This window comes from Schistocerca nitens, chromosome 11, assembly GCF_023898315.1.
Source record: "Schistocerca nitens isolate TAMUIC-IGC-003100 chromosome 11, iqSchNite1.1, whole genome shotgun sequence".
Classification (NCBI taxonomy): Eukaryota; Metazoa; Arthropoda; class Insecta; order Orthoptera; family Acrididae; genus Schistocerca; species Schistocerca nitens.
The window spans coordinates 16,465,671-16,491,917 of record NC_064624.1 but is presented as its reverse complement, the minus strand read 5'-3'; the positions used below and the strand labels follow the sequence as shown (position 1 = coordinate 16,491,917).

Genomic DNA, 26,247 nt, shown 5'->3' with positions numbered 1-26,247 from the left:
CAACTATCATTCACCCCATGTGAAATTCACAGGTGGAAGAGATAAGAGGGTGTTCAGTTAGCGGTAACAGAAGTACATACTGCCACATACCATTAAGTGGCTTATGCGGTGTGATGTAGATACACAATATACCAAGGCTTTTGATTCATTCCATCATGATTGTCTCTGTAACACACTAGAAATGTAATGAATCTGTCATCAGCAGTCTAAAACATGAAAGACAAATCTTTACTTCAAAACTGAAGTCATTATAATTACTTTTACAAGCAGAGTGTTTCTGGGAGACCCATTATCTCTTTTGTGGGTCTGTTTGGCCTTAAATCCTTTATCAACACAATTGGAAGAAAGCAGAAAAAGGTGCAAAAACAGCAACCAAAAATGTATTACTTATTTGTTATACATATATCACATTGTATCATTTACAGTCTTTGAGAATGGAGTTCAAATTTTAATCACAATATAAACATGTTATTTAGGTTCTAGAAATGTGACACTGTCAATAATCATAAAAGTAAAAAAGTTCAAGTAGCAATTGTTATTGATTTGACACTGAGACAAAAGCATAAATATTTACAAACACAGTAAACTATGAGAACTAATTGTGAAAAGCCTGCCAGCACGTCTAGCGCATCACATAGAGCTCTGTGCCCTACACAAAAGACATCAAGCACTTACTGGGACATCTCAAACTCATACCTGGTCATCTCTCATTTGGTATCCTCATTATTATTATTGTTCTTTACTTTCTCAGACGTTAAGTCTGGTTAAAAATGAAAAGTGACGCGGACCTTGATCAGGCGTCACTTCCTTTTAACTGTATGGTATGTGTTATATTGCATTTAGGAACTTTCGGGTAATTGAACATGTATCAATAATTACTGATTTCTGTAGTTGTATATATACGTTTGGATGTAGCTCTATTGCATTGATGTACTGGTGGATATTGTGTGGTATGACTCCTGTAGTTGATAGTATAATTGGTATGATGTCAACTTTATCCTGATGCCACATGTCTTTGACTTCCTCAGCCAGTTGGATGTATTTTTCAATTTTTTCTCCTGTTTTCTTTTGTATATTTGTTGTATTGGGTATGGATATTTCGATTAGTTGTGTTAATTTCTTCTTTTTATTGGTGAGTATGATGTCAGGTTTGTTATGTGGCGTTGTTTTATCTGTTATAATGGTCCTGTTCCAGTATAATTTGTATTCATCATTCTCCAGTACATTTTGTGGTGCATACTTGTATGTAGGAACTTGTTGTTTTAAAAGTTTATGTTGTAAGGCAAGCTGTTGATGTATTATTTTTGCTACATTGCCATGTCTTCTGGGGTATTCTGTATTTGCTAGTATTGTACATCCGCTTGTGATGTGATCTACTGTTTCTATTTGTTGTTTACAAAGTCTGCATTTATCTGTTGTGGTATTGGGATCTTTAATAATATGCTTGCTGTAATACCTGGTGTTTATTGTTTGATCCTGTATTGCAATCATGAATCCTTCTGTCTCACTGTATATATTGCCTTTTCTTAGCCATGTGTTGGATGCGTCTTGATCGATGTGTGGCTGTGTTAGATGATACGGGTGCTTGCCATGAAGTGTTTTCTTTTTCCAATTTACTTTCTTCGTATCTGTTGATGTTACGTGGTCTAACGGGTTGTAGAGGTGGTTATGAAATTGTAGTGGTGTAGCCGATGTATTTATATGAGTGATTGCTTTGTGTATTTTGCTAGTTTCTGCTCGTTCTATAAAGAATTTTCTTAAATTGTCTACCTGTCCATAATGTAGGTTTTTTATATCGATAAATCCCCTTCCTCCTTCCTTTCTGCTTAATGTGAATCTTTCTGTTGCTGAATGTATGTGATGTATTCTATATTTATGGCATTGTGATCGTGTAAGTGTATTGAGTGCTTCTAGGTCTGTGTTACTCCATTTCACTACTCCAAATGAGTAGGTCAATATTGGTATGGCATAAGTATTTATAGCTTTGGTCTTGTTTCTTGCTATCAATTCTGTTTTCAGTATTTTTGTTAGTCTTTGTCTATATTTTTCTTTTAGTTCTTCTTTAATATTTGTATTATCTATTCCTATTTTTTGTCTGTATCCTAGATATTTATAGGCATCCGTTTTTTCCATCGCTTCTATGCAGTCGCTGTGGTTATCCAATATGTAATCTTCTTGTTTAGTGTGTTTTCCCTTGACTATGCTATTTTTCTTACATTTGTCTGTTCCAAACGCCATACTTATATCATTGCTGAATACTTCTGTTATCTTTAGTAATTGGTTGAGTTGTTGATTTGTTGCTGCCAGTAGTTTTAGATCATCCATGTATAGCAAATGTGTGATTTTGTGTGGGTATGTTCCAGTAATATTGTATCCATAATTTGTATTATTTAGCATGTTGGATAGTGGGTTCAGAGCAAGGCAGAACCAGAAAGGACTTAATGAGTCTCCTTGGTATATTCCACGCTTAATCTGTATTGGCTGTGATGTGATATTATCTGAATTTGTTTGGATATTAAGTGTGGTTTTCCAGTTTTTCATTACTATGTTTAGGAACTGTATCAATTTAGGATCTACTTTGTATATTTCCAATATTTGTAGTAACCATGAGTGGGGTACACTATCAAAAGCTTTTTGGTAATCAATGTATGCGTAGTGTAGAGACCTTTGTTTAGTTTTAGCTTGATATGTCACCTCTGCATCTATTATCAGTTGCTCTTTACATCCTCGCGCTCCTTTGCAGCAGCCTTTTTGTTCTTCATTTATAATTTTGTTCTGTGTTGTATGTGTCATTAATTTCTGTGTAATGACTGAAGTTAATATTTTGTAGATTGTTGGTAGGCATGTTATGGGGCGATATTTAGCTGGGTTTGCTGTGTCTGCTTGATCTTTAGGTTTCAGATAAGTTATTCCATGTGTAAGTGTATCAGGGAATATGTATGGGTCTGCAATGTAACTGTTAAATAATTTAGTTAGATGTGAATGTGTTGAGGTGAACTTCTTTAGCCAGAAATTTGCTATTTTATCATTTCCAGGGGCTTTCCAATTGTGCGTAGAATTAATTGCTCGGGTGACTTCATGTTGCAAAATTATCACTTCAGGCATTTGTGGTATCATCTTGTATGTATTTGTTTCTGCTTGTATCCACCGTGCATGCCTGTTATGTTGTACCGGGTTTGACCATATGCTGCTCCAGAAGTGTTCCATGTCTCTTATGTTTGGTGGATTGTCTATTTTTATGTGTGTGTTATCTATTGTTTGGTAAAATTTCTTTTGGTTTGTGTTGAATGTTTGGTTTTGTTTCCTTCTATTTTCACTTTTTTTGTATCTTCTAAGTCGTTTCGCCAAAGCTTGTAATTTTTGCTTCTTTTCATCTAATTGCTCTATTGCTTCTTGTTGTGAGATTTTACCTAACCTTTTTCGTTTTTTGTCTGATATTTCATTTCTTATAAATTGTGTTAACTGTCCGATGTCTTTTCTCAGTTTTTCTATTCTGATTTGTAGCCTGTGTTGCCATGCTGGTTTTGTGGGTTTCTTCTGTGTGTTGGTTGGTTCTGATATCTGCCTAGTGTGTATATTTAGTGTAGTGAGTGCTCCTACATAAACCAGTAGTTGTAACTCTTCCATAGTTGTGTATTCATTTATTTTGTTGTGTATGATTGTGTTGATAGTTTTTATTGTTGTTTCGACTTGTGGGCTATTTGGTGGTCTATGCAAGAATGGTCTAATGTCTGTATTTGTGTCTTTGTATTCTATATATGTCAACTGAAATTTTTCTTCTATATCTAACATGTGTGTCACTTCGTGTTCTATTTGTGCTTGTGCTGGTGGCTGTCTTAAAATTTCATTTTCCTCTGATTGTTTAATTGATGCGTGTTGTTCTTTGTTTGTTTGCTCTGGGATGTTTGAGTCCATTACTGTATTTTCTTCTTCTTCTAATTGCACATTATTTTGTTCCAGTATTTGTTGTACTTGTTGTTTGATGTTTTCTAATTCTGACTGGGGTATCCTGTTATTTTTTATTATTACACGAATCTGATCAGCTAGACGTTGTTCTGTTAAAAATTTTAATTCTGGATATCTGGTAATAAATGTTGTGTATACTTGTGATCTGTATCCAGTTGTGTTGGTTCCTAGGTTTGTTGCTTGGTAATAACAGAACATGAGGTGTCGATTAACTTCATCTGACCATCTCATCCTCTGTCTTTGTTTTCCTTCTAGGGTGGTTGCAGGAAGCATATCCTGCAAAACACCTCTATTTGGATTTAAATCATTTTCCAGTTGGCTAGCAGTGTCGTTACCATTGTGGGCGGGCATAGGGTTCAAGCATCGTCCCCGACCATGACAGCGCTTGTCCGAGGCTTCTTTAGTTCTGTCCTGAACCAAGTAATCACACTAAAAGGGGGGTTAGCCCTATTAGTGGTTTGTTCTTTTCGTCGCCTTTTACGACTGGCGGAACATACCGGAGGCCTATTCTTTTCCCGGGCCTCCACGGGGTTTATTATTATTATTATTATTATTATTAATGCAACCTCACTTAACACAATATCACACATATGCATGACCTGTCACAGCTTGAGCACCAATCCTCCCACCCTCCCAATGGCCACCTAAAGTCTTCCCAAAATCTTGTTTATTCTCATCCAAACCAACTTCATTCTTATCCACAACTACAACACTTTGATGGTCAAATCTAGAAACAATTCAGAGGGACTGCTATGGGCTCAATTTTTAGAACATTGCACTTTACTGATACTGTGTGTGTGTGTGTGTGTGTGTGTGAGAGAGAGAGAGAGAGAGAGAGAGAGAGAGAGAGAGAGAGGGAGGGAGGGAGGGAGGGAGGGAGGGAGGGAGGGAAAGAGAGAGAGAGAGGGAGGGAGAGAGAGAGAGGGGGGAGGGAGGAGGGAGGGAAGGATGGAGGGAGGGAAGGATGGAGGGAGGGAGAAGGCTAGATACACAGCAGAACCATAACAAGTGATTTAAATGGTGGAGAGATGGCATGCACGCAGGCCCAGTAGTTCCCTCTTTTGTGTGACCAGACAGGTCAGTGTGGAGTGGGAAACATGTTACCAAGCACCACTATGCCTTGCAAGCATCACAATGTGGAATATTGGCATGTGAGTGTATTTGAATGGGGCAAAGTGATTGGTCTCATTCCATCATACATGATGTTGCTGCTTGTACAGGGCATGTTGCTTCAACTGTGAGGCACATGTGGAATCAGTTTTTTTTTTTTTTTTGTGGGGTTTAAGGGCGCTCAACTTCTGAGGTCATTAGCGCCCAGTCACAGTTGTTAGAGCACATGGAATCTAGTAAAACTCAAGGGGAGGGGGGGGGACACCAGAAAGTCCTGACAAAGATGCAGATAAAATAAGTAGAAAAGTCAGATGTCTTTGGACAAGCCAGTCAAAGTTATAAAACGCAGAACACGAGCAGCTGCTCGAGCGTCATCAGCTAAAATATCTGGTAAAGTAGATGGCAGGGACAGGACAACACGAGATTGACTAAAGCGGGGACACGACAATAAAACATGGCGCACTGTTAATGCTTGACCACAAGGGCACTGCGGGGCTGGGTCACCGGTGAGCAGGTAGCGGTGGCTAAACCGGCAATGCCCAATCCGCAACCTGGTCAGAAGGACTTCTTCTCGCCGAGATGGTCGGGAGGAGGTTGTCCAAGCAGTTGGGAGCGGTTTTACTGCCCGGAGCTTGTTTCCTTTGAGGGATGACCAAGCATCCCACCACAACGACACAAGCGTCAGATTACGGGACACAATGGGAGGCTGGCCGAGGCAGGAGGACTGCAGCCTTGGCTGCAGCATCAGCAGCCTCATTCCCAGGCACTCCTACATGTCCGGGAACCCACAGAAAGCTGACAGGAGAACCATTATCAGCGAAAGAGTGGAGGGACTGCTGGATCCGTTGCACCAAGGGAAGGACCGGATAGGGAGCTCCAAGGTTCTGAAGAGCACTGAGTGAATCAGAGCAGAGTACATACGATGAATGGCGGTGGCGGCGGGCATACTGAACGGCCTGATGTAGAGCAAAGAGCTCGGCTGTAAAGCTGGAACATTGGTCGAGGAGCCGGTATTTAAAGGTGGCGGCCCCGACGACAAAGGCACAGCCAACACCATCGTCAGTTTTGGAGCCATCGGTGTAAATAAAGGTGTGACCGGCAAGTCGAGCACGAAGTTCGACAAACCGTGAGCAATACACTGCAGCCGGAGTACCCTCCTTCGGGAGTGAGCTGAGGTCGAGATAAATATGAACCGGAGCCTGGAGCCAAGGTGGTGTCGGGCTCTCACCCTCTCTGAAGGTGGTAGGGAGGGCAAAATCCAATTGTCGAAGCAGGCGACGGAAGCGGACTCGAGGGGGCAGCAGGGCAGACACATACAACCCGACTGAAGGTCGAGAGAATCTGCGAAGAAGGACTGATAAGAGGGGTGGTCGGGCATTGACAACAACCGGCAGCCAAACTGACACAGCAGTACGTCGCGGCGGTAGGTCAATGGTAATTCGGCAGCTTCAGCATAAAGACTCTCGACAGGACTAGTGTAGAAGGCTCTGGTTGCAAGACGTAACCCCCGATGGTGGATGGAGTTGAGACGGCGTAAGAGGGATGGCCGAGCAGACGAGTAGACGAAGCTCCCATAATCCAGCTTCGATCGGACTATGGACCGATACAAGCGAAGCAGGACAGTGCGATCCGCTCCCCAAGATGAACCACTAAGAACTCTGAGGACATTAAGGGAATGTGTACAACGGGCCGCCAAATAAGAGACATGCGGAGACCAACAAAGTTTCCTGTCCAATGTGAGCCCTAGAAACCTAGTTGTTTCCACGAATGGGAGAACAACGGGATCGAGATGTAAGGATGGCGGAAGGAACGCTTTATATCGCCAAAAGTTGATACAAACTGTCTTCTCTTCAGAGAACCGGAAGCCATTTGCCACGCTCCATGAGTATAGGCTGTCTAGACAACGCTGAAGGCAGCGCTCCAGGAGGCATGTTCTCTGGGCACTGCAGTAGATCGCGAAGTCATCGACAAAGAGAGAGCCTGAAACATTAGGTGGAATGCAATCCATAATTGGATTGATCGCGATGGCAAAAAGGGCTACACTCAAGACTGAGCCCTGAGGCACTCCGTTCTCCTAGAGGAAGACGTCTGACAATACGGAACCCACACGTACCATAAACTTTCGATCCGTTAAAAAGGAATCAATAAAAAGGGGCAGGCGACCGCGTAGGCCCCACCTGTGCATAGTGCGGAGGATACCTCCTCTCCAACAGGTATCATAAGCCTTCTCCAAATCGAAGAACACAGCTACCGTTTGGCGCCTTCGCAATAAGTTGTTCATGATGAATGTCGACAAGGTCACAAGGTGGTCAACAGCGGAGCGGCGGTGACGAAAGCCGCATTGAACATTGGTAAGTATCCGTCAAGATTCAAGAAACCAGACTAACCGAGCATTAACCATGTGCTCCATCACCTTACAGACACAGCTTGTAAGAGAAATGGGGCGGTAACTAGAAGGAAGGTGTCTATCCTTCCCGGGTTTGGGTATAGGAACAACAACGGCGTCACGCCAACGCATGGGGACCTGACCTTCAGTCCAGACGCAATTGTAGGTACGAAGAAGGAAGCCTTTGCCCACCGGAGAAAGGTGTGCCAGCATCTGAACGTGAATGGCATCTGGCCCTGGAGCAGAGGACCGGGACAGTGCAAGCGCACGTTCGAGTTCCCACATAGTAAAGGGGGCATTATAAGTTTCCAGATTCAGCGAGTGGAAGGAATGTCGCCAAGCCTCTTCTGCCTCTTTCCTGGGAAGGAAGGCAGGGTGGTAATGGGCGGAGCTTGAAACCTCCGCAAAGAAGCGGCCGAAGGCGCTGGAGACATCCACAGGATCAACAAAGACCTCATTACCTGAAGTCAGGCCAGGTACCGAGGAGTGTGTCTTAATGCCCGACAGCCGGCACAGGCCACCCCAAACGACAGAAGAGGGAGTAAAACTGTTAAAGGAGCTGGTGAAAGAGGCCCAACAAGCTTTTTTGCTTTCTTTGATGACTCTACGGCATTGCGCTCGGAGTCGTTTGTATCCAATACAATTCGCCAACGTAGGATGGCGGCGAAAGGTGCGTAAAGCACGTTGTCCAGCATGGATAGCGTCTCTACAAGACTCATTCCACCAGGGGACGGAAACGCGACGTGAAGAAGAGGTAGTATGAGGAATGGAACGTTCAGCAGCATTGACGATAACAGCCGTGAGGTATTCGACCTGACTGTCACAACTGAGAAAATTGTGGTCCGGAAAGGTCGCCAGGGAGGAGTAAAGTCCCCAGTCAGCTTTCGGTATGTTCCAGCTCGAAGGACGTGGGGATGTGGTGCAGGAGACGAACGACACAGGGGAAGTGGTCGCTCGAATAGGTGTCAGAAAGGACATACCACTCGAACCGACGGGCAAGAGTGGTAGAACAGATCGAGAGGTCCAAGTGGGAGTAGGTATGAGTAGAGTCTGAGAGGAAAGTCGGGGCGCCAGTATTGAGGCAGACAAGATTGAGATGGTTGAAGACATCCGCCAAGAGTGAGCCTCTTTGACAGGATGCAGGAGAGCCCCATAGGAGATGATGGGCATTGAAGTCGCCAAACAATAAAAATGGCGGAGGAAGCTGAACAATCAGGTGCATCATGTCAGCCCGACTAACTGCGGATGACGATGGAGTGTAGATGGTACAAACTGAAAAAGTAAAAGCAGAAAGAGTAATACGGACAGCTATTGCTTGGAGTGGGGTGGTCAATGGGATGGGATGGTAATAGACATTGTTCCGAACGAGCAACATGACCCCACCATGAGCTGGGATACCGTCCACAGGGGTGAGGTCATACCGCTCCGAGGTATAGTGGGTAAAGGCAATATGGTCAGTCGGGCGCAACTTGGTTTCCTGGAGACCAAGGACGAGCGGACAGTGCAAGCGGAGGAGCAGTTGTAATTCCTCCCGATTAGATCGAATACCTCTTATGTTCCAATGTAACAAGGCCATCGCTAGTCAAAAAAGAGGGGGAATGAGACGGGGGAAGAGCTGGTCACCTCGACGGCCACGGAGGGCCAGGTTTCGAGGGAACAACGCTACAACCGGCGGGAGAAGGATCCTGTTCCATCGAGTCGTTGCCAGCTGCGGCAACTGTCCCGGGTTGTGTAGGAGGGGCAGCATCATTTGCCGACGAGAGGCCAGCTGAGCGCCTGGCAGCAGAGCGTCCCAGCGAAACTGAGGGCGGCCGGGAGCAGCGACTCACGGATGGAGCGTCAGACGAAACGCACCGGGGTGGAGAGGGGGATAGAGACTCCTTCTTGGAGGCCTTCTTGGAAGTCCGAGGAGGCACAGGGATGGTGGGCTGGACCCGAAGAAGGTCCTCACGTGCGGGGTCCGTTTTGGAACGCCGGACCTCAGAAGCTGGGGTCCGGAACGTTTCCCCGATGGACGCCTGAGAAGAGGATCGCTTCTCAGGCGGCGGGGGGAGGAGGAGGAAGGGTGGCCCCTGGGGCAGAGGGGGTGGGGGCCGCGGGGGAGGAGGATTTGGAAGGGAGGGATTTCGGAGGTGGAGGCATAGACCCCGGATGGGGGGAGGAGGTGGAGGGGGGACAGGATAGGGGTGAGGATACTGTGGAAGGAGTGGACACGACTGAGGCAAACGAAGTGGTCAACGTCACGGGATGGAGGCGGTCATACTTCTTCCTGGCCTCAGAATAAGAGAGGTGATCAAAAAGTTTTGAGTTCTTGAATCTTCTTCTCCTTCTGATACGCGGGGCAGTCTAAGGATCTAGGCGAGTGGATGCCAGGACCATTAACGGACCGAGGTGGTGGGGTGCATGTATGTTCCTCACGAAGAGGACGTCCACAATCGCCACAAAGGGGCTCAGCCTCACACCGTGACGACATGTGCCCAAAGCGTAAACACCGAAAACAGCGCATAGGAGGCAGGACGTAAGGTTGCATGTCGCACCGGTAGCACATCACCTTTACCTTCTCCGGGAGAACGTCCCCCTCGAAGGCGAGGATAAAGGTCCCGGTGTCGATGCAACGGTCTTTAGGGCCGCACTGGACTCGCCGGACGAAATGCACGCCTCGGCGCTCCAGGTTGGCCCTGAGCTCCTCATCAGATTGCAGCAGGAGATCCCGATGAAAAATAACCCCCTGCGTCCTATTCAGTGCCAGATGTGGGACAATGGACACTGGGATGTCCCCTAGTCGGTCGCACGCCTGGAGCGCCGCCGACTGTGTGGCAGAGGTGGTCTTTATAAGAACGGACCCCGAACGCATTTTACTGAGAGCCTCGATTTCCCTGAAGATGTCCTCGATGTGCTGAACAAAGAACATGGGCTTGGAGGTGGCGAACGTCCCCCCATCGGTTCGAGAACAGACCAAATAGCGGGGGAAGTACTTCGCCCCAAGCCGGCGGGCCTGTCCTTCCTCCCAGGGAGTGGCCAAGGGGGAAAGGGCAGGAGAAACAGAACCAGAGACAGTACCCTTCCTTTTAAAAGACTCGGCCGCAGAGCGACCCGATACATGTTGACGTTTCATCTGCGAAACGTCCGCCCCGATACCACCCACTCCGACCAGGGGCTCTCTCCACGGGTGCCACCCAGCCTCAGCAAGGGTCACCTGGCAGGATGACCGTTGCCGGGAGTCCTGATGCCCCAAGGAGACGGGCATCTACTCCTTGGCCGACATGGGGAGGGTGCAGCTCAGGTATCGGCAGTACGATCCCTGTGTTGTCAGGGGGCTACAACCTAGACGGTACATGACGACCCCACCACAACGGGCTGGCTACCGTGCTGGATTTCGGGTGCCATGGAAAGTCCATCATGATCGTAGGTGCAGATGGGGACGCACTATGGGTGTAACTTGTACAACCCATCAGGCGTTTAGGCCCAATTTGAGGAATAGTGGGTATGGTGACAACGCCGTTACAATGCTGAGTGCCAAGGTCTTAGTGCACTGAGGACCAGTGGTACACCACGTGAGGCGTCCTTCCCCAAAAGGCTCGTACTTCTGTAGAATTTTGAAAAATGGAGGTCAAACCCCAAGTGGGACCATCACATGGAAGGCCGAAACGGTTGAAACTCCTTTTAGTCACTTCTTACGACAGGCAGGAATACCTCGGGCCTATTCTTACCCCGGACCCGCAGGGGGGGTGGAAGCAGTGGAGAGAAGACAGCAGTACACAGTGCCAAGATGACACAATGTGACCACAACACAAGATGACTGCCATCTTGTCTGCTTGGTCGTAACAGGCAGAACCACTTCATACGCAGTGTTGGTGTGAAGCTGGAGCACTGCACCTGGTGTGGACATGTTTGCATCGACGGTTTGATGCAATCTTTTGTGGGAAGGACTGGTGGCAAGGATGCCATTGCATCAGCTTTTATTAACCAGAACCCACCAATGCCACAGACTTGGGCATGTGAACAGTGCCATTCATGTACCGAGTGGCAAAATGTAGTTTGTCTCAGACAAATCCTACTTCAACTTGTCATACAGCAACGGCCATACATGCGTTTGACACCATCGCGGTGTATTGTTGAGCAGCATTGCAGAGAAACCCTAAGTGTGGTTTGAGGCATTACTGTCTATAACACATGACCTCGCCTCCCATGTCTTGAGGGCAATTTGAACAGCTACTGCTACATTGAGGAGGGGGGGCGGGGGTTTACAGCCCAAGGCACTTATTCTGCAGGCCATACCACAAGCTATATTTCAGCACAACAATGCCCGACCGCATGTGCGAGGAATGTGCAAACCTCTGTTATAGCTACAAGTGACCAACAAGCAATGCACGGCAGTGACTGGAGACACAAAGCCGCCAGGTGGGGGAGCCTGTGAAGGTATCGCTAACAACGAACAGACAGGACAGATGAACAAGTAGGTGATGACAGACACAACGACCAACCAGGGCACAAGATGAGGCAAGCAAGCAAAACCTGAGGGGATAAATGTAGTGCGACAACAACAATGCAGAAATACTCCAAACAATGAGAGTAGGCATCTAAACACATGTAACTGGAATGCAGTATGGCTGAGATGCACACATGAACTATGGTGAGTACTCGACTGCCAGGGTTGCACCCACACAGGTGCCTAAATACCTGACCTCGGAAAACGTGCAGACTTCATGTGGTACAAAGAGTGGAATCGCATGGCGAGGGTCGTGGTGCAGGTCCACGCTACAGCACAGAAACTCCTTGTGGGTATCCAGGTCCATACCCTCTGGTGAGCATTTAACTTCTGCACCTTCCAACACCAGAGCCTCCTTTGAAGAATGACTTGGACCACCGCTTCCCTGGCCTGCCGGTTCACCTGGTATGTCACCCACTGAGCATGTCTGGGGTCTGGTTGGTCAGCAACTTGTTCATTCAGGCCTTCCTGCAGCCAAAGTTGATGCTCTGTGGACATTCTTCAAACCATGTGGAAGAGTATTCCCAAGCAGCATATTCAGGCACTGTTTGATTCCATGCCCTGACACCTAGAGGCTCTGATCACAGCACAGGGTGGTGCTACACTTAATAAATTTCCACAGTCACAGTGCATGTACAGGTCTGTAATAATAATCATTTATGTAGTGTCATGTCCCTGATCGGTGGAATAAATTTCACTGTGATGACATCTGTTGGTCTTAGTGTTTCACTTCTTCCAAACAATAGTATATGTCCTAGTCTTGGCATGCACATATTATTACTTTAATAAAGTTTCCTTACTATTGGTACTTTGTTGGGTGACCAAGAGTAAGTATGGTTTATTGGCTGTTTTTGTGGTGGCTGGAGAGACTTATTTATCTACTCTGTATCTCATTAGGTTAAATAACATTTTGAAGCTGATGTTTGGTCCTTTATTATGTGATTCTTCTCTGTGACTGCCTTTTGAATTTAGTAGTTTTCTTTGGGTATTAGGAGTAGTTTTTTGTTGCTGAGTCTAGTTACTTTCATATTGGTTTCTACTGTGGCTGGGGAGTGGTTCTCTTGTCAGAGGTGTTCTACAGATATTGAATGCCCAGTACCACACTTTCATGCTCTTCTGTGTTCTTTATATTTTGTTTCAAATGTTCTGCTGGTCTGTCCTAAGTACAGGGCAACACAGTTGATACAATGAAGTTGGCAAATATATGATTTTTTCATTCATCCTCTTTTTTTAAACCATTCTCTATAGAACTTTTACATTGTTAAACTATTTTTACTCATTGTTTCTCAAAGATATTACCAGTTCGGTATGTCAGCTTGTTTGTAAATGTCAGCTTGGCTGTTGAGCTCTAGTGCTGGGTAATAGTGGTGCTGCTGTTTGTTGTGGGGCACTGAATTTTGGTAGTGTTTTGGTTTATGGATTTCCTTATTTAACATTGTAACTAGAGAGTCTTCATATATATATCATTTTCTGGCATTTGAGTCATTATGCCTAGCTACTTACTGTTGCCGAGTTTGGCTGGTGGCAATGTGTTTAGTCTGTGGAGCATGTATTCGAGAGGCACTCATTTTCAGGACTATGAGTGGTTTGATGATTGGCAAAGTACTGTGTCAGTTGTGTTTTTCCTGTAAATACTGAATGAGTGTTGGTTATTTTTCTTTACGACAGACATATGATAGATGTTCTAACACAACAAGAAAACTTCCAAACTCAAAATAATCACAGAAAATATATACATAAGAAACCACCAAAAAATGTCAGTAACAGAACAGTGTTTAAAGTAATACATATAGTAGATAAATAGCAATCACTCTTGTTTCCACAAATCAGTATCACATAAAACAGCATGGATACCAACTCATAATCACCCACCACAGTAAACCCCTCTTTTAAGGAGGTTCGTTTCATTCAGGATTCCAGTACACCATATTATTTCCCACTCTTTTGGGTGTAAAACCTTATTTTTAAACACATTCTCAGTTGCATGCAATGGCCTTCTCCACCTTCCTGGGAAGTCCTGCATGCTCACATGGTACCACTCCACATATTGATGTCAGAACCAACACCTCACTGCATCACTAACCTCTCCATCATCATTCCACACAGATGGTCCTTCATTATTCTTTATAGACACACCTTTGAGCACCTCAACTGGTGGACAAGTGTGTCAGTACTACCTCAATGGGCGTCCTGCTGTGCAGCAAGGTGTTAGGTTGTGATTCATCAATCATCTCAAATGAGAGGGCCTGCTTGATCTAACATTGCAGGAGTCACAGTTGTGTGCAGCCAGCTCGCACACAGCACATTGGACAGGCTTGCAGTACTTTGTTGCAATCATGACAGATGCCTCGCCCAATGACTCACTGTGGTCTTGTAGACCTTCTGCAAACACCTTTGAATACCTGCAATGCTCTGGTGTTCTGTCAAAAGAAACTGAATGACAGCTCTTGCTTGGAACACCACACCTCCACTGCAACAGAATTTTGATGGCTATGTATAGCGCCACCACCTATCGAAACTTTATTAAACTATAGGGACTGAAGCGGGAGTATTCCACAAAGTCCCACAACAAATTCTGTATTGTTTCAACCAAACGTGGCTGAGAGAAAAAAAATTGCTGCATTACTTTCTGATTGCCCCTATTAAATACAGCGCCAGTAAAGTGTGCAATGTTCTAAAATCAGACAATTATGTGTGGAAGAACATTAGGAAAGAATTAGAAAGAAACATACTGTGAGTGATAATTTTAACATCCATCAGTCAGTGGTGTGGAAGTGGTACCTAAGAGGCCCGTTGGCAGGATGGGCACTCCTCACCTAAGCCCAGTGTAAACAGTTATCACCAGCAAAAAGGGCTGCACTGTGCAGATTACTCAAAAGACAGATCCCTATGCAACTGTGAGCAGAGTGGAACAACAGTGTTTGCATATAACTACTAAGACTAAAGTGATGTGCCTTAGAAATATCTGACAACTTTTATCTGTACACAGATTTTAACTAGGATATGATTTGGACTCAACACATTTCACCCAAAATGGCCTTGGTTCTAATCTAATGATTGTTCAGTTCACAATATACTTCATGAGACAGTTTGTATCTGTATCTAGGCTTGCACTAACTTTTAACATTATCACAGCTTTCATCCATTAAGCATTCACCAACATATCAATCATTTTGTGGAGTCATGAATTTTAGAAAGAGTTCAGCTTTGTGGGTCACACTATTTACATTTGTAATGAACAATCTGTGTCAGTATTTTATGACATACTAAATTGAGAAGCATGGTGCAACACTCAGCCATGTGCTTTCTCTTACAGCAAGAATCTGACTATGTGACCCATGTCCAACCTGATAGGATCTTGCAAGAAACTGCAGTAATTTTTTTCCTTGTAGTAACAATACAGAAGCTCATTGAACACCATTTAATATATACATGTACATTCCTCTAGGAGAGAAGTGCGAGATACCACTGGACACACTATACCACATAACACAGGTGTTCACATTATTTTGCTCCACATTGTATTCTGAAAAAAATTCCCAAAAGGCACATACAGAAGTCACAAAGGGTAAAAAAAAGCAATGTCCTGAAAGTTTTTTTGTATGAATATTATTGATTCAATAAATTATTCTTTCTGGAAACAATAACAATTGTGGTATTAACAGAAAGAAATTCATGTTGTGATTATCAGTTGTAGGAAATAATATAATTATTCTTCCAAAAACTGTAGTTTATAACTCAAAATACTCAACTGTAATCTCGTCATCCCCAGACTTAATGCGATATTGCTACAAGTCTTTCGTCAATATATAATATAGTAAATATAAATCTAGAATCAATTACTACAATAACACAAATTCCATGATGAAAATAAAAAAAGTAAAAACAAGACAACAAAACAAATAGCTTGCAGCCTGTTGATGAGCTGTACGACACACATAACACAATGGAGACTTACTAACTCTCAGCTACTGCTCTTTGCTCTTCTCTTAGCTGAAGAAGACACCATGCCACGCATGACCACAGTAAGATGAGCTCAAAACATAGAAGAGCTTATGTGCTACTACATGTGTAAAACTCTATGCAGCACTCATCAATAGAACCAATTAGCTATGTGAAATCTTTTACATGAAGTAGCTTACTTGTACAAACTGAATGCACTGGAACTCTTTCAACACCACTGTTTCCTTTGTCAGTGATACAACCACACCTGACATCAGCTTTCATACTTGTGGACACTGAATTTCCTCCAGAGAATTTCACAAGGGTTCTAAGTTCACCAAAAACTCTGTGATTTGTTGTTGGGACATAGGATATATCAGCCTGAATGGTGCATGGTTCTGGTGCTTGGTCACTGAAAGACCTCTCATTGGTACACCCTGTATATGTTTGTCTTTTTGTTAATGAGGTGTTTTCATTTAATTCATGTGGTAGATTCTGTGACGATTGGATAGATTCCACTATTTTAACATCACCACCACCACCATCATTGCTGTCATCATCAATGGTAATTTCCTCAGGTCCACAATGAATTTCTATTGGTATCAACTCCTGAAACAACCAAGATGAATTGTTTGAAGAATAAGAAATTAACACAATTATAAAAACTGAGATGTCAGTTCCCACTGAGGAAAGATAAGTTGGCCTGTTGCACTTAACATCTCTACTGACAAACAAAAAACAGCATGACAATTCCAAAGCACAATATAACAGACATTCAGAAATATTATTTATCAGCTAGCAACTCGAATCATACTGAAAGCAAAAGTTCATGACATCACTATATGTACAAAGTGTTAACTCAAAATTTCAAAATAACAATTAGCTAACTAAGAACATAAAACTGTTATCTACCATTTAAACTAAACACTGATTTCAGAAACATTTGAGGTAAAAGTATCACAACAGCATTAATAGTAATAATAATAATCTACTGTCACCATAGCCATAGTACTGCTCAACATTGTCCAGCCCATGTTACAGTGTGGAGCAACCTAAAGAATACACAGAAATTAAAAACAGGAAATTTGTTAGAGACTGTGTGGCAGAGGGGGCAGGGACAAACAGGGAGAACATGGAGGAAACTAGAAGAATAGAGACAACAAAAGTGCATGGGCAGAGCGATGATGAGGACTTTGGTGCATATAAAAACATGTGCATATGTTTTTATATGCACCAGTCTGGAGAGGTAAGGCACTGAGGGGTGGGGAGGGGCAGAGGGGTAAGGGGCAGAGAAGTCAGGGGACAGGGGGAGGGCAAAGGGGTAAGGGGCAGAGGAGTGAGGGGACAGGGGGAGGGCAGAAGGGGGAAGGGCAGAGAGGAAAGGAGCAGGGAGGCGGTGGGGCATGTGGGAGGGAGGGCAGTGGGAGGGAGGTGCAGTGGGAGGCGGGTGCAGTGGGAGGGGGTGCAGTGGGAGGGTGGTGCAGTGGGAGGGGGTGCAGTGAGAGGAGGGTGCAGTGGGAGGTGGGTGCAGTGGGGGGGACCGGAGCAGTGGGGGGCGGGGAAGTGTGGAGGGAGGGCGAGGGGCAGAGGGGACGGAGCAGTGGGGGACGGGGCAGTGAGGAGGGAGGGCGAGGGGCAGTGGGGGGCGGGGCAGTGAGGGCGGAGTGTGGGGGGCGGGGCGGAGTGTGGGGGGCGGGGCAGTGAGGAGGGAGGGGCGTGGGGCAGAGGGGGTAGGGAAAGAGGAAGGTATGTGCAGAGAGGGGGGCAGGGGCAGAGAGGGGGCAGGGGCAGAGAGGGGGGCAGGGGCAGAGAGGGGGGCAGGGGCAGAGAGGGGGCAGGGGCAGAAAGGGGGGCAGGGGCAGAGAGGGGGCAGGGGCAGAGAGGGGGCAGGGGCAGAGAGGGGGGCAGGGGCAGAGAGGGGGCAGGGGCAGAGAGGGGGGCAGGGGCAGAGAGGGGGCAGGGGCAGAGAGGGGGCAGGGGCATAGAGGGGGTCGGGGGCAGAGAGGGGGTCGGGGGCAGAGAGGGGGGCAGGGGCAGACAGGGGGCAGGGGCAGAGAGGGGGCAGGGGCAGACAGGGGGCAGGGGCAGAGAGGGGGCAGGGGCAGAGAGGGGGCAGGGGCAGAGAGGGGGGCAGGGGCAGAGAGAGGTGGCAGGGGCAGAGAGGGGGGCAGGGGCAGAGAGGGGGCAGGGGCAGAGAGGGGGGCAGGGGCAGAGAGGGAGCATGGGCAGAGAGGGGGCAGGGGCAGAGAGGGGGCAGGGGCAGAGAGGGGGCAGGGGCAGAGAGGGGGCAGGGGCAGAGAGGGGGCAGGGGCAGAGAGGGGGCAGGGGCAGAGAGGGGGCAGGGACAGAGAGGGGGCAGGGGCATAGAGGGGGTCAGGGGCAGACAGGGGGCAGGGGCAGACAGGGGGCAGGGGCAGAGAGGGGGCAGGGGCAGAGAGGGGGCAGGGGCAGACAGGGGGCAGGGGCAGACAGGGGGCAGGGGCAGACAGGGGGCAGGGGCAGACAGGGGGAAGGGGCAGACAGGGGGCAGGGGCAGAGGGGTGCAGGGGCAGAGGGGGGCATGGGCAGAGGGGGGCATGGGCAGAGGGTGGCAGGGGCAGAGGGTGGCAGGGGCAGAGGGGAGCAGGGGCAGAGGGTGGCAGGGGCAGAGGGTGGCAGGGGCAGAGGGGGCAGGGGCAGAGGGGGCAGGGGCAGAGGGGGGCAGGGGCAGAGGGGGGCAGGGGCAGAGGGGGGCAGGGGCAGAGGGGGCAGGGGCAGAGGGGGCAGGGGCAGAGGGGGGCAGGGGCAGAGGGGGGCAGGGGCAGAGGGGGGCAGGGGCAGAGGGGGGCAGGGGCAGAGGGGGGCAGGGGCAGAGGGGGGCAGAGGCAGAGGGGGGCAGGGGCAGAGGGGTAGGTGCAAAGGGGGAGGGGCAGAGGGGGAAGGGGAGAGGGGCAGGGCCAGAGGGGAAAGGGCAGAGGGTGAGGGTCAGAGGGGAAGGGCAGAGGGGGTCAGAGGGGAAAGGGCAGAGGGTGAGGGTCAGAGGGGAAGGGCAGAGGGGGTCAGAGGGGAAAGGGCAGAGGGTGAGGGTCAGAGGGGAAGGGCAGAGGGGGTCAGAGGGGAAAGGGCAGAGGGTGAGGGTCAGAGGGGAAGGGCAGAGGGGGTCAGAGGGGAAGGGGAGGAGGTGGAGGGGCAGAAGGGGGACAGGTAAAGGGGGATGGTCAGAGGGGGTCAGAGGGGGAGGGGCGGAGAGGGGGAGGGGCAGAGAGGGGAGGGGCAGATGGGGTTAGATGGGGCAGGGGCAGGGTGGGCAGGGCGAGGGGTTAGGATCAGAGGGGGAGGGGCCAGTGGGGGATGGGCAGGGTTGGTAGGCCGAGGGAGGAGGGTCAGAGGGGAGAGTCAGAGGGGAGAGGGGCTGGAGTGGGAAGGGCATGCAGGCAGGGGCAGAGGGGGTGATGGGCAGATGGGAAGGGGTAGAGGGGATGGGCAGAGAGGGGAGGGGTCGAGGGGGATGCACAGAGGGGGGTAAGGGTAGAGGGGGATGCACAGAGGGGGGTAGGGGTAGAGGGGGATGCACAGAGGCGGACGGGTAGAGCGGGTTGGCCATGTGGAGCATGGGCAGAGGGGTAGGGGCAGAGGGGGGAGGGGCAGAGGGGGGAGGGGCAGAGGGGGGAGGGGCAGAGGGGGGAGGGGCAGAGGGGGCAGGTGGGGAGGAGCGCGTAGTAGATGGGGAGAGGTGGGGTGGGGGCGCGTAGTAAAGGTGGAGAGGTGGGGAGGAGCGCATAGTAAAGGGAGAGAGGTGGGGAGGGGCACTTAGTAGAGGGATAGGGTTGGGGAGGGGCGTGTAGTAAAGTGGCAGAGGTCGAGAGGGGCGCATAGTAAAGGGAGAGAGGTGGGGAGGGGCGCATAGTAAAGGGAGAGAGGTGGGGAGGGGCGCATAGTAGAGGAGGAAAGCTGGGGAGGGGCGCATTGTAGAGGGGGAGGGGTGGCGAGGGCTGTGTGTTAGAGGGTGAGGGGTGGGGAGGGGCGCGTAGTGTAGGGGGAGGGGTGGGGAGGGGTGCATATTAGAGGGGGAGGGTTGAGGAGGGGTGCGTAGTAGAGGGTGAGGGCAGGGGAGGGCCGGATAGTATAGGGGGAGGGGTGAGGAGGGCCGAGTAGTAGAGGGGGAGGGGTGAGTAGGGCCGAGTAGTAGAGGGGGAGGGGTGAGGAGGGCTGCGTAGTAGAGGGGGAGGGGTGGGGAGGGCCGCGTAGTAGAGGGGGATTGGTGGGGAGGGCCGCATAGTAGAGGGGGAGGGGTGGGGAAAGGAGCGCAGTAGAGGGCGAGAGGTGGGAAGGGGCACACAGTAGAGGGAGAGAGGTGGGAAGGGGCACACAGTAGAGGGAGAGAGGTGGGAAGGGGCACGTAGTAGAGGGAGAGTGTTGGGGAGGGGCATGTAGTAGAGGGAGTGGGGTGGGGAGGTGCACCTAGTAGAGAGGGGGGTGGGGAGGGACGCCTAGTAGGGAGGGGGGTGGGGAGGGACGCCTAATAGAGAGGGGGTGGGGAGGGACGCCTAGTAGAGGGGGAGGGGTGGGGAGGGTCACGTAGTAGACTGAGAGGGGTGTGGAGGGTCACGTAGTAGACAGAGAGGGGTGGGAAGGGCGCGTAGTAGAGGGAGAGAGATGGGGAAGGGCGCGTAGTAGAGGGAGAGAGATGGGGAAGGGCGTGTAGTAGAGGGAGAGAGATGGGGAAGGGCGCGTAGTAGAGGGAGAGAGATGGGGAAGGGCGCGTAGTAGAGGGAGAGAGATGGGGAAGGGCGCGTAGTAGAGGGAGAGAGATGGGGAAGGGCGCGTAGTAGAGGGAGAGAGGTGGGAAGGGGCGTTTAGTAGGGGTGGGGAGTGGTGCATAGAAGGGAAGAGGTGGGTAGGGGCGCATAGAGGGGAAGAGGTGGGTAGGGGAGCATAGAGGAGGAGAGATTGGGAGGGGCACATAGAGGAGGAGAGATTGGGAGGTGCGCATAGAAGAGGAGAGGTGAGTAGGGACATGTAGAGGGGGAGAGGTGGGGAATGGGTAAGGAGGTTGTGGGGGAGGAAGGGCAAAGGACCAGTAGAAGGAGTGGTGTGAAGGGAGGGAGAGGTGAAGAAGTGTATGGAGAGAGGCAGAGGTGTATGGAGAGGGGTACAAGTGTATGCAGAGCAGAGTAGGTGTATGAGGACGAGCAGAGGTGTATGTAGAGGAGTAGAGCTGTAAGGCGTGGGATAAAGTTGTATGGAGAGGGGTAGAAATGGGGAAGTGTGTCAGGAGGTGGGAAGTGCATAGTTATTTACAGAGGTGAGGAACTGTATGAAGAGCTGCTGGGGAAAGGGGGGATTGGAATGGATTGAGGTGTACAGACGTGGGCAAGTGCATAGAGGACAGAGGCGGTGTGGTGTGTGCAGACATCAGACACAGCGGAGGTAGTGAGAGGCAGGTGTGAGAAGAGGCAGATGTGGGAATGGGCAGAGACATGAAGGTGCAGAAGCAGAAATGGGGAAAGGTATGTGCCGAAGGGGTGAGGCACTTAGAGGTGGGCGAGGCACGCAGGGAAGGGGGAGGCACGCAGGGAAGGGGGAGGCATGCAGGGAAGGGGGAGGCACGCAGGGAAGGGGGAGGCACGCAGGGAAGGGGTAGGCACGCAGGGAAGGGGGAGGCATGCAGGGAAGGGGGAGGCATGCAGGGAAGGGGGAGGCACGCAGGGAAGGGGGAGGCACACAGGGAAGGGGGAGACAAGCAGAGTAGGTATGCAAACAGGGATCATGGGGCACTCGCAGATTACAGGAGGCAGCAGAGGGACATGTGCATCAATGTATGGAGGGAGGTCAGGGTGTCTTGACGAATGAGTCTGTGGAGAGGGGACAGGCAAGCAGGGAGGGGGCCCTAGAAGGATCTGGAGAGGGAGTGTGAGAGACGTGGTGGGAGAGGGTGTGAAGGGGGCGAAGAGAGGCATACTGGGAGGGAGCCTGTGGAGAGGGAAGTGTGGCAGGGGCAGAGGGGCGGCCCACTGGTGGGGGGCATGCTGCGCATTGAGGTGTGTGAGGGAGGTGAGTCAAGAGGGCAAAAGATGGAGTGTGAATCGAGAGGGCTAAAGATGGAGGTGATTCAAGGGGATGGACAAAGGGGTTAGTCGAGAGGGGAATGACGGAGAAGTGAGTTGAGAGGGGGACACACGGACAGGCGATTCGAGAGGGGGACAGGCGATTCGAGAGGGGGACAGGCGATTCGAGAGGGGGACAGGCGATTCGAGAGGGGGACAGACGGTCAGACGATTCGAGAGGGGGACAGACGGTCAGGCGAGTCGAGAGGGGGACAGACGGACAAGCAAGTCGAGAGGGGGCAAAGACTGAAAGGTGAGTTGAGCGGCGATGAAATGGTGTACACCATGGAAGTGTATGTGAATGGACCTCAAGTATAGGTGGTAAAGGCAAGGACTCCAGTTCAGAAAGAAGGGAAGCCCTTACCTGGGCTGTCAATGCGGGAGATGAACCACCATGGGTGGAAAAGGAGACGGTAATTTTGATGTGTAGAAGAACTACGAATGAATGCAACGTAACTGGCCAACAGTTGTGGACCCTAACCTGTGATGGAGGGAGTCCAGCCTCCACCAGGGCACTGGTCACTGGACTCATCCTAATGGCTCCTGTCGCTAGGTGAACACCACAATGGTGCACATGGCCGAGTAAACGCAATACTGAGGGAGTCAACTAAACCGGACTCCTGTTGTCAAGGTGGGATTGAATAAGAGCTCTGTAGAGCTGTAGTAGTGTAGAGCGATCTGCAGCCCAGTTCGTGTTGCTCCGGCAGCAGAGGGCATTGAGGTGCTACCAGCACTTATGCTTAAGCTGACGAAAATGAGGAAGTCAAGTCCATTGAGAGTCAAAAACCAGTCCTAAGAATCAATACGTCTCCACTACAGTGAGTGGATCATCATTAAGGTAAAGGTCTGGTTCCGGATGAACTGTACGATGCCGACAGAAGTGCATAACGCACGACTTTGCAGCCGGTAACTGGAAGCCATGGGCTAGAGCCCATTACTGTGGCCTGCAGATGGCTCCCTATAGGCGCCACTGTGCAACACCATTACTGGAGGAGCAGTACGAAATGCAGAAGTCGTCCGCATACAGAGAAGGTCAGACCAATGGCCATACAGCTGCTGCTAGACTGTTTATGGCCACTGTAAATAGAGAGACACTCAATACAGAGCCCTATGGGACCCCATTCTCCTGGATATGGGGGGGAACTATGGGAGGCACCAACTTGGACATGGAAGGTACGAAGTGACAGGAAATTTTGGATATAAATTGGGAGCGGGTCTCAGAGATCCCACTTGTATAATGTGGCAAGGATATGATGTTGCAAGGTCGTGTCATAAGCTTTTTGTAAATCAAAAAAGACAACAACCAGGTGTTGCCTTCTCGAGTAAGCTGTTCAGATGGCAGACTTGAGGGACACAAGATTATCAGTGGTAAACTGAACCTGACGGACGCTGCCCTGACATGGAGCCAATAGGCCATGTGACCCCAGGAGCCAACCCAAATGCCGACACACCATACTTTCCAGTAGCTTACAAAGAACGTTAGTGAGGCTGATGGGCCGATAGCTATCTAAATCAAACGGGTTTTTACTGGGTTTGACCACCGGAATGACGGTGCTCTCTCACCATTGAGATGGAAAGACGCCATAGGATCAGATCTGGTTGAAGATGACGAGGAGACATCGCTTTTAGTCAGATGAGAGATGTTTAATCATCTGACTGTGGATCTGATCTGGCCCAGGAGCAGTGTCAGGGCAATGTGCAAGGACAGTGAGGGGCTCCCACTCTGTAAATTGGGTGTTATAGGATTTACTGTGGTTTGTGTAGTGAATGAGAGGACTTTCCCTTCCAGCTGGCGTCTGAGAGTATGAAAGGCTGGGGGATAGTTCTCCGATGCACAGGCTCGAGCATAGTGCTCAGTAAACTGCTCAGCAATCGTGATTACGTCGATAGATAACACGCGATTTATTTAAACAACGGGAACACCTGTTGGGGTCTGGTACCCGAAAACACGTTTGATCCTTGCCCAGCCTTTGGAAGCTGACGTATCTCTCCCAACACTCCTGCTTCTGTACTTTGATACGTTGGCGAATGCAGGCACAGAGCAGTTTAAAGGCTATGAGGTGCTCCAGGGAAGTGTGCCGCTTATGCCACTGTAGAGCTCGCCAGTGGTCCTTAACTGCTTCAGCGACTTGCAGCGACCACCAAGAAACTGTCTTTCGCCGCGGGCACACTAAAGAGCGAGGGATCGTGTTTTCTGCCACAGAAACGATTGTTGTAGTCACCTGTTCAACCATCAAATCCACAGCAGAGGTGAAAATTTCCGTCTTGTTTAAAGCCTATCGGGGCTGGCGTCAGTGGGCCTGACACCGGGGCAGTGACAGGAAGATGGGGAAGTGGTCACTACCACACACGTCATCATGTGCTCTCCAGTTGATACATGGGAGAAGTGCTGGGCTGCATACTGATAAATCAATGGCCAAGTAATTACCATGAGCCACACTGAAATGTGTGGTGCTCTCAGTATTAAAGAGGCAGATGTCGCACTAAGACAGTAAAGTTTCGACATCTCTGCCTCGGCCAGTAATCTCAGTGCTACACCACAAGCGGTTATGGGCGTTAAAATCTCCCAAAAAATAGGAAAGTTTAGGGAGTTGATCAATCAGTGCCACTAATACATTCAGGGGTACTGCACCATCTGGAGGAAGATATACATTGCAGATAGTTGTTTCCTGCATCGTCCATATTCTGACAGCCACAGCTTCCAGAGGGGGTTGAAGGGGCATACGTTCATTACAGACTGAGTTTAGGACATAAATGCAAACTCCACCTGGCACTCGATTATCGTCGCTACGGTTCCTGTAGTATTCCTTATAGCTACGAAGGGCAGGGGTCCGAATTGCCAGGAGCCAGGTTTCCTGGAGGGCAATACAGAAAGCAGGTGTAAAGCTCAACAGTTGCCGTAGCTCAGCCAAGTGGTGGAAAAAACCGCCGTAATTCCATGGAAGGATGACGTCATTGTGAAACTGGGAAGGCATGAAACATTCAATGAGGGAGTTTACGCCTCAGGGTCACCTGCTGCCGCTAACTTATTTCCTGAGCAGTCTATATCCATTGTGTCTGAGGATCCGGCACGATCTAGGTCCTCAGCAGGTGCCAGAATCTCCAAGAAGAAAACAAAAGGAAATGTACAGCATGACACCAGGAGAAAGGAAAAAACCACATGAACAACAAAAGGACAAAATAACACTACAACGGACAAAATAGGACAAGAAAACCACAGAGAGATGCATGAAACAAGCTGAAGGGATTGAAACAAGACAGCAGACGACTGTGGCTGGCTGATCACGACAATAAAAAAGATAAGCCATCCACACCGCGACACATTAAAACCTCCAGGGTGGAGGACACAGAAGGAGAAAGGACATGTGCTAAAACTTAGATTGACTCATAGAACCCACCCTAACATATACAACATAAAAAAATATAAACAAATCAGCCGATGAGGTACTGTCTGCTAAAATCAATGATAACTAGTCTGACAACCGAAGATGATGTCACAGGGCAGCCAAAGTATGACAGTGCAAAACAATATGGGCCACCATCAACCGGACGCCACACCTACACTGAGGTGGATCTTACGATGCACGGGGTAGCTGTGGGTCGCCCTAGTATGTCCAATGTGGGGCCTGCAGAGAACTGCAGAGTCCCTGCAAGATGCCCACATGGAGGACTTCCACACATTCATAGTCCCCTTAATGGCACACAGTTTGTTGTGAGACTATGACATTCCGTCTCCAAATCAGAAAAACCTTGCAGCGTGATAATGAACACAGTTCGGTTACTGGAATACCAATCTCCATAAGCAGTTTCCATGTAGCCTGTTTGGCCAACCTATCAGCAAGTTCATTTCCTTAAATTCCGACGTGACCTGGCGTCCAGACAAACACCACTGAACGACTAGACCATTCTGGAGCGCAGATGGACTTCTGGATGGTCGCTACCAAAGGATGGCGAGGGTAGCACTGGTCAATAGCTTCCAGGATGCTCAAGGAATCAGTACAGAGAAGAAATGACTCGCCAGGGCATGATTGGATATGCTCAAGAGCATGAGATATGGCCGCCAGCTCTGCAGTGAAAGCACTGCAACCATCTGGCAATGAGTGCTGTTCTATATTTCCTCCATGAATATACGCGAAGCCAACATGACCTTCAGCCAGCGAGCTGTCATTGTAAACCACTTCACTTCATGGCCCCGGTACATGTCTAGAATCGAGAGGAAGTGACAGTGGAGAGCTGCAGTTTAACTGAGTCCTTAGGGACATATGAAA

General features: G+C 49.2%; 1 protein-coding gene across 1 annotated transcript in view; it reads right to left on the bottom strand.

The window, feature by feature from the left end:
- The window catches only part of LOC126213288 (histone-lysine N-methyltransferase eggless-like), a 328,640-nt gene that overhangs the window by 253,725 nt on the left and 48,668 nt on the right, over window positions 1-26,247 (bottom strand). Inside the window, exon 4 of the mRNA XM_049940954.1 lies at window positions 16,094-16,502. Within this exon, the coding sequence (XP_049796911.1) occupies window positions 16,094-16,502 (409 nt within the window). The remainder of the gene's footprint in view (window positions 1-16,093; window positions 16,503-26,247) is intronic.